This window comes from Microcebus murinus, chromosome 14, assembly GCF_040939455.1.
Source record: "Microcebus murinus isolate Inina chromosome 14, M.murinus_Inina_mat1.0, whole genome shotgun sequence".
NCBI classification, from domain to species: domain Eukaryota; kingdom Metazoa; phylum Chordata; class Mammalia; order Primates; family Cheirogaleidae; genus Microcebus; species Microcebus murinus.
In genome coordinates this window covers 588,864-604,341 of record NC_134117.1, presented here as the reverse complement: position 1 = coordinate 604,341, position 15,478 = coordinate 588,864, and the positions used below count along the sequence as shown (strand labels likewise).

At 63.9% G+C, this 15,478-nt stretch overlaps 1 protein-coding gene across 1 annotated transcript in view; it reads right to left on the bottom strand.

The window, feature by feature from the left end:
• Positions 1–8,294: 8,294 nt before the first annotated feature.
• Positions 8,295–15,478, bottom strand: part of CFAP46 (cilia and flagella associated protein 46) — a 96,004-nt gene continuing 88,820 nt past the window's right edge. Inside the window, exons 51-59 of the mRNA XM_012755464.3 lie at positions 14,301–14,365; positions 14,161–14,221; positions 14,058–14,093; positions 13,750–13,852; positions 13,287–13,399; positions 11,420–11,501; positions 10,792–10,928; positions 10,612–10,692; positions 8,295–8,517 (exon numbers count right to left, since the gene is read on the bottom strand). Of these exons, the coding sequence (XP_012610918.2) occupies positions 8,387–8,517; positions 10,612–10,692; positions 10,792–10,928; positions 11,420–11,501; positions 13,287–13,399; positions 13,750–13,852; positions 14,058–14,093; positions 14,161–14,221; positions 14,301–14,365 (809 nt within the window). The 3' untranslated portion in view covers positions 8,295–8,386. The remainder of the gene's footprint in view (positions 8,518–10,611; positions 10,693–10,791; positions 10,929–11,419; positions 11,502–13,286; positions 13,400–13,749; positions 13,853–14,057; positions 14,094–14,160; positions 14,222–14,300; positions 14,366–15,478) is intronic.

The window sequence follows — 15,478 nt, the reverse complement described above, 5'->3', positions numbered from 1 at the left end:
CCTGTGGCCTCCTGGCCCCTGCAGCCTCCTGCAGCTGAAGACCTGTGGCCTCCTGGTCCCTGCAGCCTCCTGCAGCTGGAGACCTGTGGCCTCCTGGCCCCTGCAGCGTCCTGCAGCTGGAGACCTGTGGCCTCCTGGTCCCTGCAGCCCTGTCCACGCAGGCTGGGCTGGGCGAGAGCTCAGCGCCCTGTGCGACAGCCGGCCGGCGGCGCACCCACTCTGGCCGTCCTGTGGCCTCCCGAGCCCTGCTGGACGCCCCGTGCCCAGGGCCAGGAGGGACAGGGTTGTGGCTACCCAGACCACCACAGGGGACCTCCCCGGGAGCAGGCGGCACTGCAGGGCGGAGGCGGAGAGGGACTGCCCCCTGGAAGTGCTCTTCCTGGGGGTCCCAGCAATCTCGTCTCCTTCAGGAAGGACAAAGCCGAGGCTGTAAATCACCCTCGCGCTAATTCCCGGGGCCTCCCGGGCACCAGATGTGCACTCTTGGGTAATGAGCTCCCTCCCGGCCGCTCAGGGCGCCCGGCCACGCGCCACGTGCTAATTGAGTGCCCGTGAGCAAGCAGGAGAGATTTGTGTCAGAGCTCCTGCTCCAGCCGCTGGCCGCTGCCATCCCAGGACGGGACCAGGCCCTCGTTGGCCCCGCGGGGGCTTCCGGGCGGCGAGCGGGTGCCAGGACGGGTGGTGTCCAGGGGCCCTCAGGTGCCCCTCGTGGTGTGTGGGACTCACGCCGGGTCCGAGAGGGAGGGCTGCTCTCTGCTCGGGCGTCTCTGTCCCCGCCCAGGTCTCTGCTGAGCGCCTTGTGGGCAGACGCGGTCGGGGGCTGCAGACTCACTGGGGGGCGGACGGCACTCAGAGTGACGACAGGGTCTGACAGCCGCGCTCAGCGCCATCCACGCAGCGACCGACCTGCAGAGCGTGGCTGGGGGGGCCTGGTTCCGAAGGTGGCAGGTCGGGGAACGTTCCAGAAGGGAAGGGGGGAGGAGGGAGCCGCCCAGCTCGGGCAGCGGGGAGGGGGAGGCCCGTCATGGGCCTGGACGAGGGGTTTGGGGCTTTGTCTCCCTGCGGCGGCGCAGTGGGGGGTCTGGGTCTCTCTGGACCGAGAGCCGAGAGCCGGGAGCAGGGCCTTCCGACAAGGGCTGCGGGTCCCCCGCCACCACTCCCAGGTGGCCCCAGCCGGCAGAGGCCTCCATCGTGGGGAAGGCTCGTCCTGCACGGCCCCTGTCCTGGGAGGGGGCGAGGCCGGCTGTGGGAGCAGTCAGCGCCTCTGGCTTTGGGGCCACGGCTGCCGCGGGGCAAGCGCACGGGGGTGGGGCAGTGCATGGGGGGGCTTTGGGCCCAGGCCGGGGCTGCCACTCCCTGGCCGTCACCTGCAGGACACTGGGTGTGGCAGGGGTGCCAGCCACCGTCTGAGCGTCACCTGCCGCAGCTGCCCCTGCCAGCCACGATGGCCCGTGACACCGGCCGAGTGCAGCTGTGTTCCGTGACTCGGTCTGGCCTGGCAACAGGGCTGGGGGGGTGTTCAGGTGAGTCGTCGTCTCTGGGCAGGGGGGACCCGGTGGTCGGGGCTCGTGAGCCCAGCTCCAGGGCAAGGACACCCTGCTGTGCGGTGGCCTGTGGCGCTGGCAGGTGGCTTGGTCAGCGGAGCCTCCGTCTTCTACGCACGGCCCTGCTGCCCACTGGGCCTCGCGACGCTCGAACTAGTTACGTTAACCCAGGCAGTCAGCCACCCTTCCCAGCCACGTGACGTGCTCGCTTCTCCTGGGGGGCCTGGACTTGTCCTCCACGGCACCCGGGTTGGCCACCGGACCACGGTGGCCTGAGCCACCTGTCACCTGCCAGTCTCCTTGCCTTTCCTCTGCTGTGGGGACATCGAGTCACAGCAGGCACCCGTGGCCCGCCACGGTCTTATCTCGTGAGGTTTGCCTTCCTGCACACTTGTGGTTTTCCTGTTCTTATGTTTGTCATCTGCCCGCTTCCTGTTTATCCTTTGGGGTGGGACATAAACTCCGGAGGGTCACAGGCCGCCCGCCGCAGAGCCCTGGGGTACCCGGGGAGGGAGGTGGGCAGGGCCACGTCTCCAGGGCATGGCGGGGGTTTGGGGGGCATTTGGGGTCAGAGGTCGGGAAGGCAGGAGCGTGCTCCTGGCCACCAGAGGCCTGCGGGCGCCACGTGGGGCTGCTGAGTGGGCAGCATTGGTGGACGGGCTGCGCTTGACACTGAGAACGAATGAGAAGGGGCTCCCCAACAGGTGAAACGGTGCTCGGCCCCAACGGCTGCTGCGCGTCACCCTGCGTGGGGTGCTGTCCCCGTGAGCGCGGCGGCATGTCAGACCGTGGTGAGCGGCCGATGCGGTCACAGACGTCCGCCCGGCTGTGGCTTTCGGTGTTCCCCCGATTGGCCGAGTTGAAGAGGCCCACGGCTCTTCCCCGGCACCGGGTCTTCTCCCCGGGACCCACGTCTGTGGCTGCAGAGGCCGCGCTGGCCGCCGGCTCTGCGTGGCGTTTGTCGCGGAGCGCAGTGAGGTGGCCGCGCACAGCCGGCTCTGCGTAAGTGGTGCCCGGGGAGGTGCCCGAGCAGGGGCCTTCCAGAGGGAGCCGAGGGCCACCACCCGGGCGGGACACCGAGCGCAGTGCCTCTGGGCACGTGGTGGCCGTCTCTGCCCAAAGGGCCCCGCGGCGCAGCAGGGCCGGGGATTCCGGAGCCCGGGGGGTGTCGAGTCTGGGTGCGGCTTTGTGGAGTGTGGGGTGTAGGCCGGAAGCGTGCTTGTATGAGCGACGTTTAGAGCAAACAGTGGGCCTGGCGCGGTGGCTCACGCCTGTAATCCTAGCACTCTGGGAGGCCGAGGCTGGTGGATCGCTCAAGGTCAGGAGTTTGAAACCAGCCTGAGCAAGAGCGAGAACCCGTCTCTACTATAAATACAAAGAAATTAATTGGCCAACTAATACATATAGAAAACACTAGCCGGGCATGGTGGCGCATGCCTATAGTCCCAGCTACTCAGGAGGCTGAGGCAGGAGGATCGCTTGAGCCCAGGAGTCTGAGGTTGCTGTGAGCTAGGCTGACGCCACGGCACTCACTCTAGCCTGGGCAAAAAGCAAGACTCTGTCTCAAAAAAAAAACAAAAAAAACAAAAAAAAACAGAGCAAACGGTGTGCACAGATTTGGGCTTGGTGCCGGTGGGCTCCTGCGCCAGCCCCCGGCTGGCTGGGAGGGGTCGGCACCCAGGGCGGGGAGACGCGGCTGTCTCGGCCCATTCGCGTGACCAGAGCCGGCACCCCGAGACACCCAGCGCTGGTTCTCCCACCTGGGAGCCTCTGTGTCATTGGTGGCCCCAAAGCCTAGGGGCTGGTGTCGTCCAGCTCCCAGGGAAATCCAGAACCAGGCTCCATGGGCCACGGGACTTGCAGAGGGAACTCGTGAGGGCGACAGGCGGCGCTGAGAGTGCTTTCTGGGAGGAGGCGCTCGGGCGGTGTGGCCCGGGCGGCGTGGCATAGGTGGCGTGGCCCAGGCGGGGTGGCCCAGGTGGCGTGGCCCGGGCGGCGTGGCCCGGGCGGGGTGGCCCGGGCGGCATGGCCCGGGCGGCGTGGCCCCGGGCGGGGTGGCGTGTGCCTCTGGCAGGGTGGACACTCCTGGGCCACCCTGGTGCTCCGGCCTGGTGTGGCCGCCTTCCGGGACAGGTTGGAGCTTGTCGTGGCCCAGTCATTCACAGGGGCCGGGGTGTGACCAGGTCCAAGTCACAGCAGGGGCCCTGCCCGAGAGGAGCACCGCCCCGCGTGGCCGTGGGCAACCTCCATCCCTCTGGGCCCTGCCAGCCCAGCCCAGGAGCCCCGGAGACGGGGAGGGTCCGGGTGGGCGTCCCAGCTGCAGGGGAGCAGCAGAACACGCCGTTTCTACCCCGTTACCTTAACCCATCTCTCGCCTCTTGTCACAAAGAATTAAAGTCCGCAATAAGAGCCCTGAGCAGGCCCTGCAGTCCGGCCCATCAGCGCCGTGCGGGCCATTAGCCGCGGGTGGGGGCATTAATCTAGTCATCTCCCTCTGGTCTCAATGAATTGTGATAAAAATGTCAAACGATTAGATTGTATTGGCCAGCAGCGCGGTGTGATTGAGCAGCGAGGCCGGGCGCGTCCCCTGAATCACCCTGACAGAGGAGCCGGCTCCTCGCCCCGATAAATCCTGCGGGCGCTGGCTGGGCCGTCAGGAGGGCGCGTGGGCGGCCGGCGAGCCTGGCAGTGCGTGGAGCCGGGGCGCGGGTGGGGGGTGGGCGGGCAGCCCCTGGGCAGAGACACCGGGATCGGATCCTGCCCCTCCGAGGGTCTGCAGAGCCGAGAGCCAGACACAGGGCGAGCACGGCGCTCCAAGGACCCAGGTCCCACCCTCTGGCCCACGCCTGCCGCCTTGGCGGGAGACGGCCCGGTGCGGGGCAGAGGCCGGGAGGGTCCGACAGCAGCCGCTTGTCTGACACTCTGCGGGACCTGCCCTTCCCGGGAACAGCGGCTTTTTTTTTTTTTTTTTTTTAATAAGGGTGAAGACATATCGAAAATTGATTTCTCTGTTGGAGATGGGATAATTAAACTGGTTGTTTCTACCTTCATCATCGTCATAATAAAACGAGAAGACAGCAGGTTATGCGCGGCATGAGGCAATATCGTGAGCCGTAATGCCAGGAGCGTTAATTGAATACAGATGGCCTTCCCTGAAGTTGCTGAGTTATATTTCAGAGATATGGGATAATGATGCCATTTAATCATTTTTACAAGATATAAAATTACTGGCTCCTCTGGGAAGATCATTAAGGAAAACAATTGTTCATGGCAATTGAAAATAGAGTTTTAATTATTTAATACAGAAATTAAACTATTAGAGACCAGTGCTGGATGAAGCAACTTAATAGAAATTTATATATGCAAGCGTCCGTGAACATTTTAGTTTTATTAACCCACCTAATTCCTTCACCCAAACCGACCTGGAAGGCCTCCTTCAGCCGTGACCGGAGTTTACTGCTCAGTGCGGGGGTTCCTGGGGCGGAAGGGGCCTCCCGTGGGAGCCCCACTCGGGTATTCCAGGAGCGGGTCCGGGAGCCGGGAGCCAGGAGCTGCAGGCAGGTGCGAGGCGGCATGGGGCGTGTGCCTGGGGTGCTGCTCTCCGGGACCGAGGGCTCTGTGCTCCGTGCTCCGTGCTGGCTCTGTGCTCCGTGCTCCGTGCTGGCTCTGTGCTCCGTGCTCCGTGCTGGCTCCGTGCTCCGTGCTGGCTCTGTGCTCAGCCTCTGCCCTGGCCCCTTCCGGGGACAGCTTTGGGGGCAGTCGGGGCAGGACGGGTGGGGCCCTGTCCCCAGCCAGCTGGCTCCTGGGCTCCCACCTTGGGCCCAGGGTCCCTGGCCCAGCCTGCGGGGACCGTCCTGCCGCCCTCCACGCCCGGAGTGGCTGCAGGGCCAGAGCCTGGACGCGGTCGGAGGATCCACACTGGTCCCAGGTGCTGGCCGGGGTGCACTCGAGGGCAAGGGAGGCTTGGAATGAGATTATGAAAATGGAAAATCCTTTACCAGGTTAGGTGAAAACAAGAGAGAGCTGCTGTGGACATGGCACATGCCTGGCCCGGCAGGACCCGGGCAGAACCAACCCCACTCGGCATGGCCTTGGGTGCTGTGTTCGCTACTTTTAGTTATTTTGTTGCTATTTTCCAAATTTCCTATGATAAAACATATTTTTTTAAAATGCTTATTTCAGAGATATGGAAATCTTCAAGACGTAAATTAAGGAAATAAATGGACTTTTGAAACAAGGAGGCTGACAAGCATGCACTGTTGGATGGGGGGGGTCATTGCAGGGGGAGGCGGAGCCCAGAGACTCTCGGGAGGGAGGCTGCCGGGCTTGTGGGGCCCTGAGGACCCCGAGACACAGAAGCCGTGGGAGGGCAGGTTCTGGCCCAGTCCGGACCCCGGGTGACCCGTTGAAGGTCATGTGAACCGTTCAAGGTCATGGTCTAAAATCCCAGCGCTGGTCCCTCGCCGGGTTGCTGGGCGTGACCGTCCCAGGCGTGAGGGAAGTGTGGTCGCCCCTTTTCGCCCCGGCCTGGGCTGCGCGGCTGGACGGACACCGCCTGCGAGACTCCGAGGCGCCCGGGGCTCCCAGCCTGCCTCCCGCACAGGGCGATGCGACATCCCGATCGTCGCCAATAAATTCCAGGCGATCTCTTTCCTCCTCATAGTTTTTAGGGTTACATAAATTTCACCTATGCAATTTTTCCATGCCTGAATATATTACGGAATGCCACTTCTGCTAAAGGAGCTAATTGATAATGTGATTTGTTATGTTGCCGGGACATAATTCAGAAAGTTATTTTAGAGCCTTTGATGCATAGAGCGGCACTCACTGTTTAATATTTCTCACGTGAGCGGACACGGCTCGAGGTAAAAAATGGGGAGCCGTGCGGATGAAATATCTCCAGAAGCTTTTATTCTTGTTGTTTGGGCCCGTGCCAGCGTCTTTCTAGAAGAAAGCTCATATTTCCAAAGCTGCTCTGATTTGAATTTATTTCCTGGTCATTAGCCTTTTTTTTTTTTTAAGCTGGAACAAGTATGTGTATATATTTGAAAAAGGAAAACTCAAATAAAAAAAGGGGAAATTACACACAACCTTTTACTATTATGAAAGATGTGCGTCTAAAATTTTTTGTGTCAAATTAATTATAGATTCACAGGAAGTCGCAAAAACAGTGCGACGGTCACACTGGACACAGCTGAGGTCCCCAGCAAAGCCAGGGCTGACCCTGGCGACCACATTTCACGTGTGCGTGTGGGAGCGGTGCCTGTGTGTCCCTGCAGCTGCCTTCACGCGCCACGGTCCGGACCCACCACCGCGTGTCCCTTGAGTCCCCCGCCCCCGTGCTCACGTGTGTCCCGGCAACACCAATTGATCGTCTCCAGGGCCCTGCGTGCGGGGGCTGCGGGGGTGGGGCGTCACTACAGCGCGGCCCTTGGCGGCGTCAGAGTCACCGTGTGGCTGCTGCCAGGGGTGTCGCGCCCCATGGACACGTCCCGTTTGTGGAGCCCATCCCAGGGCATGTGGGTGAGTCCCGTGTTCTGCTGTTACGAACGTTCACGTACACACGGGTGTGAACGTGAGTCCCGGCGTGCAAGTGCCGGATTGTGGGTTGTGTGCGTCCAGTTTCATGAGAAGCTGCCGAACCGTCTCGCTGAGGCTGCGCCGCTCAGCGCTCCCGCCAATGGCGCGGACCGGCCCCCGTGTGTGCCGCCACCTGTCATCACGGTGCCAGTGCCGTTGACTTTGTTTGGACCACGTTTTGGCTGCGGCAGACCCTGCGCGTGGCTCTGCTCCCCCCCCCCCCCGTCTGACACGGAGGAAGACCGGGGGTCACGCTGCAATGACGGTGGTGGCTGCCCGCCCGCCTGCCCTCACACCTCGCCGCCCAGGCCGAGGCGACAGCTCCACCTCAGCCCTCGCGGAGGGAAGGGCAGCAGCTGGCGGGGACACGCGTGGCTGGAAGCTTTGGCCCCCGGGGACCGTCCTTTGCGTGCAGTGGCAGGGAGGGGACGTCTGCAAGGAGGCTCCGTGGGCCCCCGGGGTGGGGGCAGGGCTGCACAGCGCCCCTTGTGGACCCGCCACCGCTGGCCGCCCCAGCCCCTCCGGCCGAGTCGGGAGAAGCCTGGTCAGAAATTCGGGAACGTCACTCAGGAGCCTGGTCCCCCCAGGAACCTGGGCGCGGCGTCCCTGGAGAGCTAAAGCGTCACCGTTCTCGTGGCAAAGGAGCGTCTCCCCACGCCGTCTCTCCCCACCCTGCTTGCCGGTGGACAGGCCCAGGGTCCGGGAGCCCCTGGTTCCGGACACCCCGGCTGGCTGGCCGGGGACCCCACTCGCACGACCCCCTGGGAAGTGCTGCCGCCAGGAGCCCCCAGCCCGGCACCTTCAGTCCCAGAGACCACACCACAGAGACACGTTTTTGTTGTTTACTGAAACACACAACTCGAAACAAAGTCGTGGCCCTGACAGTTTTCTAGGCCACGGAGCAGAGCCCAGCGACTGCCGAGTGCGGCGTGGGGCGGCCCTCTGGGCGTGAGCCGCGCCAGAGCCCAGACTGGGACCGTCCCCAGGGAAAGGCACTGGCGGCCTCACAGGAGGGGCCACCACGCTACCCCAGCCGTGGCCGCCGCTGCGCCCCGAGGGACCGCAGGTGCACGCAGGGCAGGGAGGAGCTGGGTCTAGGCGGCCACGGTCGGCCCTGCTGCCCGGCTCTCCCGTGGCCCGCAGACCCGGGAGCAGGAGACGGGCCGGGTGGCAGAGGCGGCCCTGGTGTCCTCGGAGCAGAGCCAGGGCGGTGGGAGGCGCTGAGGCAAGGGCGCTCGGGGACGGCCCAGGCCCCGCACCCGCTAGCCGATGGCTTGGTGCGGCAGCCCGTAGAGGACCAAGTTGAGGGCGGCGGGCAGCAGTTCGGGCCTCCCAGGCAAGGGCGGCGGACGGAGGAGCGCAGGCTTGTCCCGAGAGGTGTGCGGAGCCTCGTCTGCGGACATGGGACGGGCGTTCAGACCAAGGCCCAGCGGGCACAGCTGTCAGCCCCCGGACCTGCAGCCCAAGCCCGAGCCTGAGCAGGGGCGAGGGGCAGACGCTGGGCTCCCCCAGGTGGAGCCACTGCCCTACTCAGTCATTCACTCACTCAGTCACTCATTCCCTCACTTGGTCACTCACTTGTTCCCTCACTCAGTCCCTCCCTCAGTCAGTCAGTCACTCACTCACTCAGTCATTTCTTCCCTCAGTCACTCATTCCCTCACTTGGTCATTCCCTCAGTTGGTCACTCACTTGTTCCCTCACTCAGTCCCTCCCTCAGTCAGTCAGTCAGTCAGTCACTCACTCATTCACTCAGTCATTTATTCCCTCAGTCACTCACTCATTCCCTCACTCAGTCCCTCCCTCAGTCAGTCAGTCACTCAGTCAGTCAGTCACTCAGCCAGTCACTCAGCCAGTCAGTCAGTCAGTCAGTCACTCAGCCAGTCAGTCAGTCAGTCACTCAGCCAGTCAGTCACTCAGCCAGTCAGTCAGTCAGTTACTCAGCCAGTCAGACAGTCAGTCACTCAGCCAGTCAGTCAGTCAGTCACTCAGCCAGTCAGTCAGTCACTCAGCCAGTCAGCCAGTCACTCAGCCAGTCACTCAGCCAGTCACTCAGCCAGTCAGTCAGTCACCCAGCCAGTCACTCAGCCAGTCAGTCAGTCACTCAGCCAGCCAGTCAGTCAGTCACTCAGCCAGTCACTCAGCCAGTCAGTCAGTCACTCAGCCAGTCAGTCAGTCAGTCACTCAGCCTGTCAGTCAGTCAGTCACTCAGCCAGTCAGTCAGTCAGTCACTCAGCCAGTCAGTCAGTCAGTCACTCAGCCAGTCAGTCACTCAGTCAGTCACTCAGCCAGTCAGTCACTCAGTCAGTCACTCAGCCAGTCAGTCAGTCAGTCACTCAGCCAGTCAGCCAGTCACTCAGCCAGTCAGTCAGTCACTCAGCCAGTCACTCAGCCAGTCAGTCAGTCACTCAGCCAGTCAGTCAGCCAGTCAGTCACTCAGCCAGTCACTCAGCCAGTCAGTCAGTCACTCAGCCAGTCACTCAGCCAGTCACTCAGTCACTCAGCCAGCCAGTCACTCAGTCAGTCACTCAGCCAGTCAGTCACTCAGTCAGTCACTCAGCCAGTCAGTCAGTCAGTTAGTCAGTCAGTCAGTCAGTCACTCAGTCACTCTACGAGCATTTATTGTTTGGACAGCACACCCCAGGCCCTGTGGACCACGTGATTTTAAATGTTAAACCTTTGGAGTTGTATATATTGGAGATTTCATCATTTTGATACATCCTGGTGTAAAGCATTCTTAGTTACGGAAGAACTTTCCATCAGTGCTTTGCTAAATGCCGATACGTAGTGTTTTGTTTGTGGCTTCTCAGCAGTGTCCCTGTGTGACGTGTGCCTGCAGCTTTCCTGTCACCCCACTAGAACATTCACGCTAAGGCTCATGGGCTCTGCAGGTTGAGTGTGTGACAGGTCATGGCCTGTGTCCCTGCCCAGGCTCTCCCCGAGGGACAGGAGGACAGAGACCGGCAGGCCAATTGCTGACCCGGCCTGGGGTTCACTTCCGGCGCGTTCTTTCCTGGGCTGGGATCACTGGCCACGTCCAGGGTGACTCTGCTGGCGCTGTGGCCCATAGGCCACCCGGCCCAGGTGGCTGAGGCACCCACGAGGCCTTGCTCTGGGAGGAGGGGTTTCCCATCTGTTCCCAGAGAGTGGACCTTCTGGAATTTGGGACTGGTGTGACTTGAATTTCGTAGGGAGAAATTGGCAGCTCTAGCGACTAGAACGTTTCCCTACGGAGTGTTGGCGCCGGGTCCCTGTCGGCCGCTACTGCAGACGCCGCGCTCGAGGCGTTCTCCATCCAGCCTCGTCCACACGCTGAGGCTCCACGGAAACGGGGGCTTCTGGACAGGGACAAGCTCACCCTCTTCCTGGCTCCTAACGTCTTAGAACCCCAGTCTCCTCCACAGGAGCGTGGGGTGCCCTGTCCCTTCAGGGGTCCGTGTGGTGTGAGTGCGCGTGCGCCGCAACAGTGCAGCCCAGGCCTCGCCTTACCTCGGTGAGCCGTTTTGTCGCCTCCCGTCCTCTGCAGCATACGGACCAAGGCCCCAACCGGCTTGCCAAACGTCAGCATATCTGGGGAAGGGACGTCCCTCAGACGGGCGCGGATGCCTGCGCAGGCTTGGGGGGTGGCCCTGGGGGCACGGGGGGAGGGGGTGCGCGGCGGCCACTCACCGTCCCACAGCACGCTGGCGCGCCACGCGTTGTCCTGCAGCCGCGTGGGCCGCTGGTTTGCCACGATGGTCTTGACTCCCACCAGGCTCAGCAGGATGGCGGTCGTGATGGGCTGCTCCAGGGACAGCTGGGACGCACTGCGAGGACCCGGCTCCTGTGCGCTGGCGCCACAGACGGGCCCTCTCCTCCCCCACCCTCCCCTCCTGCACCCTTCCGCACCCTCCCCTCCCCGTCTGCAGCCCGACTGCACAGCCGGCGGGGTGCACGTCTGGACAGGCAGCTCCAAACTTAATGCCGTTTAACGAGAAGTGGCGCTTCAGAGAGCTGCCAAACCCTCCCGCACTCCCAGCCGCTGGGTGGAGACTGCGGGGACGCAGCCCTGGAGCAGCGGTGACGGGGTCTCTGCAGCGGCTGCCGCCCCTCTGCCCCCTCCAGCCCCTGCAGGACCCGCTCCACGCTCCAGCCACGCAGGGGGCCTCCCAGGCCAGAGCAGCCCCTCCACTGCCCAAGCACGGGTCCTGCTCCTGGGGGGATGGGGCTCTTCCTGGGGGTTCAGAACGACCCGTCCCTCCCACCCCGCCCTCGCCAGGGAGCACATCCACCGAGAGAGCACCGCCAAGCCAGGCACCTCTTGTTCTCCGAGCGTTCCACGTGCCGCCGCAGGCTGTCTTTGGACCGCGTCTGGTCCAGCAGGACCATCAGGTGGCACTCTGCAGGACACAGGGCACTCAGCAGCTGCAGGCCCCGCCTGCGCACCTGGGCTCCAGTGGGTGGAGCAGACACCGTGGCCATCAGGCACCTTCTAGAGACCCACAGCCACATGTGGACGTGTAGGCCTGACCCCTGCGAGAGCCCCTGCACACCAGAGGGCCCCGCTTGGCCCCTCCCACAGCTCCCCCTGCCCAGCTGAGGGGTCTCAGCTCCCCCATCATGCCTGGAAGCTTCCAGAACTCCATACTGATGGGGTGTTTTGAGGCTGCCCTAGTCCCTGGGGAGAGACCTCGGCTCTGGCCTCCACCTGCCGTGCTTAGGGGCGTGGCTGAGCTGCCCACGGCAGGGCGGGCAGCTGGAGGACCTGTGGTCTGTGTGTTCTGTGGGGGGCAGGCGCAGGGAGGCCACGCGTCCCAGGGCGCAGGAGGCCCCTGGGTGCAGGAGGGTCCCAGCACACAGGGACGGTGGGCCTCCCTGGCCAGCTGCGCCCACCGAACCAGGTGCCGTGTCCAAATGCACCCCTGGGTGTGGCTGTCTGCTATGAGCGCCACAAATGCAGAGGGGGAAGCTGCCCACTTCCCTGCACCTGGCTGAGGGTGGGCTTTGGGGGCTGTCCCCGCAAACGGAGCATCCGCCTGTGCAGGGACAAGGCTGGTGGGAGGTGGCCAGGCGCCTGGCAAGGCCTCCCATCCGCGCTGCCTCCTGAACTCACAACTGTCTTCTGCTTCACTCGCCATCCCACCATCATGCTTGGAATCAAACCTCCAAACAGGCCCAATTCGTGAGGAGGCCCAGGCGACGGCCGCACCCATGGGCTGGGCGTCCACCCAGGGCAGGCCTTGGGCCAGGATGGCCCGGGAAGGAGACCTGGGCTCCAGGGACAGTGGTGGGCATGGCGCCCTGACCACGGAGATGAGCATCCACTGCCGGCTGGGCTGCCACGGACGGGGCCACACACCCTGCAGGAGGGACCTTCTCCAGGGCCCCCCAAAGGCCCCCTGGCAGCCGAGCACAGCACTGGCTGCCTGACCAGCAGAAGGCCAGCAGCCCCACCGGGCACCAACACGGGCACCCTGGGGGCACAGACACCCCGTGGTCTGCAGCCTCGGCGCTCAGACAGGAGGGCGGTCTTCCTGGAGGTGGAACGCCACCACCGGCCCGGCAGCTCGCCCCTGGCGGTGTCTGAGTGCCCTGTGCCTGCTGTCTGCACGGGCCACCCTTAGGCATGGGGCGGGGGACGCATGAGTGGGGCCCTCAGGACACCTGCCGCTGCTGTTCCTGCCACTCCCCCTCCTGCCAAAGCCCCCGTGTCCTCGGCTGGCTGGGCTGTGGCCGTGGCGGGCCGTGGCAGGCACCTGGCAGCCTCCTTTACGGTCAGTGGATGGCGAAAGGGAAGGCAAGGCCACGGGTGCCCACATTTAGACTGGAAGGACTCTGTGAGGAGGAGCCGCGTTTCTAGCATGTTCTAGAAAAGCCCTGGCCTCCAAGGGCCCGGCCCTCGAGGGGAGACCAGCCTGGGTCTGAACCGGGGTCTCTGGGAGACAGAAGACAGGAGGGTCGAAGCGCGTGGCTGCGACCTGTGTCCATCTGCAGAGGCGAGGTGTGGCCGGAGGGGCAGGGCGGGGCGGGTGGGGCGGGGCCGGCCGTGCCCTGCTGCAGCGTCCCAGGCCCTCTGGTCCCTCCCCCAGGTCCCGGTGGCCCCGCTCTGTGCCCGTGCAGAGCCTCCTTGTGCCCACGGGTCCGGCGGAGGGGCCGTGGGGGAGGAGTGCTGCGACCCGTGTCACCTTGTAAGTTCATGGCCACCAGCCTCTCCACGACGATGTGGGACAGGAAGCTCTCCATCCCGTAGAAGAAGAAGCCGCTGCAGCTGCCCAGCGCCTGCTCCCACTGCGCCTGGCTGCGAGACGCAGGGACCCCGGCCGGCGGGCACCACGGTCGGCCTGACCGCGCCCGGGGCCACATCTGCCCCCGCGCCCCGCCCTGACCACACCTGCCCCTCCACGCCACCCCCAGCCCATCCCACCGCAGCGGGGACACACGCGGGCCCCTGTGGCGAGGAGCCGGCCCCTCTGCCCTCACCGGGGTGCCCTGGCGCTGCTGCCCCCACCGGGGGCCGGGGCTCAGACCCTGTGGGAGCCCAAGGTCCCCAGGGGGCCCACCCCTCGCTGGGCCCGGCCGGAGAGAGAGGGGCTGGCTGGGCCCTGTGGCGCCCCGAGACCCACCCGTCCCGGGGACCCAAATCCAAACCTGGGGACTTGGCTGGTCCCCAGATGCCCCACCCATCTCGCGGTGAACGTTTCCCGGAATCGCTCCAGGATCTCCTGGGTCATGAAGACGGGAGTCAGCATCTCTGCGAGGAGAGGGTGGGACAGGCTGTGGGGCGGCGTCCCAGCCTCCCGCCCGGACCAGCAGGGGCGCACCTCCCCGCCGCCAGGAAAAGCCGGCAAACTGCGGTGTCTTGGGCAGCCAACAGCCGGCTCAGGGTCGGACTCCAGGCCCCGAGGGGGCACCGGGCCTGGGCTCGGGGTGGGCCGGGGGCTGCAGTGGGCGCCCACCTGGGCCCCGGGCGTCCTCGTGCGGGTCCACCACGACTGCGCGGCCGGCGTCAAGGAGAACAGCGGGGAGGCTGGCATGGGCCCGTGGGCCGTCAAAGGATACACTTGATGCTGTCCGCGTCCACCACGATGCAGTCCGGCGGGATCGTCCGGCGGATGCTGCCCTGCGAGGGCCGCACGGTGGCACGGTGTCACCCGCCGCCCCTCGTCCCTGGCCCGGCCGTCGGGGCGCCCCTGCCCCACCTTCTTCCCCTTCCTGCTGAGGCTCCTCCTCTTGGTCTCTCGGCCCTCCTTCTTCACAGCGCCGTCTGCAGGACAGGGGACAGGACACAGGCGCAGCGCATGAGGGTCTTGGACCTGCCGAGCTGCCCACTGGCAGGTGGCGAAGTTTCCGTCACGTGGGTCTCGCCTCAATGACAAAAGTGATTCGTGAGAACAGTCTAACTTTCGTGAAGCTGAGATGGCGATAACCTCTCAAACACGGAGGCTCTCGGGCTGGGAAAGGCCCATCTCCACAGGTGCCCAGCTGCCATTCGCACACCCCGCTGGGCACTCACCAGTGAGCCCGCAGCAGCGGGGCCCTGCGCCAGGGCCGTCTGTGCGGGACTGACGCCCGGTCCCCTTTCCCCGACACGCAACCGCGGCTGGGCCGTCCATCCTTCTGGAGGTTGTGTGTGGCAGCGTGCGCCTGAGAGCAGTGCCGGTCTCCCCCCCTCCACCCCTGCCTTTCACTGCTCCTCCGTGCCGGCCCCAGACGGCAGGCGCAGGTGCAGGGGGCCCTGCGGCCCACATTGCAGGGGACGGAGGGTGCTCGCTCTAGGTTTGGCAGATCCTTTGTCAGGACGGGAGAGTCCCCTGTTCCTGGCTCACTAACAAAGTTTATTCTGAACTTGAGCGTTTCAGCAACTGCTTTTATTCTGCACCAACTGAGAGGGTCACACCTTTGTCTTTCACTCCGTTCACCTGTCACCTCTGCGGGGTTTCACGGTTGCTGGATGACGGAAGGTTCTCTCTCTCTCTTTCTCTCCTTCCTCCCCTCCTTTCTTTCGCTGTTCTGAGCAGCTGGAGTCAGACTGCTATGGAAGGATGGGGCTTGTGTCTTTTTTCTGGGTTGGCGGGGAACGAGGCTGCCCTGATCTGAGAGTCTGGTGGAATTCAGCGGGAAAACTGCAAAACTGACGCCTTCTCTGCGGGAAGACTCGCATCTGTGACTCCCCTTTGCTACTGGCTGCAACACCGTCCAGGTTTTCTTTCCTCCTTGAGTCCAAAAGTGTGTTTTTCTTGTCCTTCGCCCATTTTGCCCATGTTTGTAAATATATCAATGCAAAGTTGTCCGGAATATTCTATCATCTTTAAACTTCAGAGACACTTTTAGAGTTTGCATCTCTTTTTATTCCTGATATTGCTTATGTACCTCATTA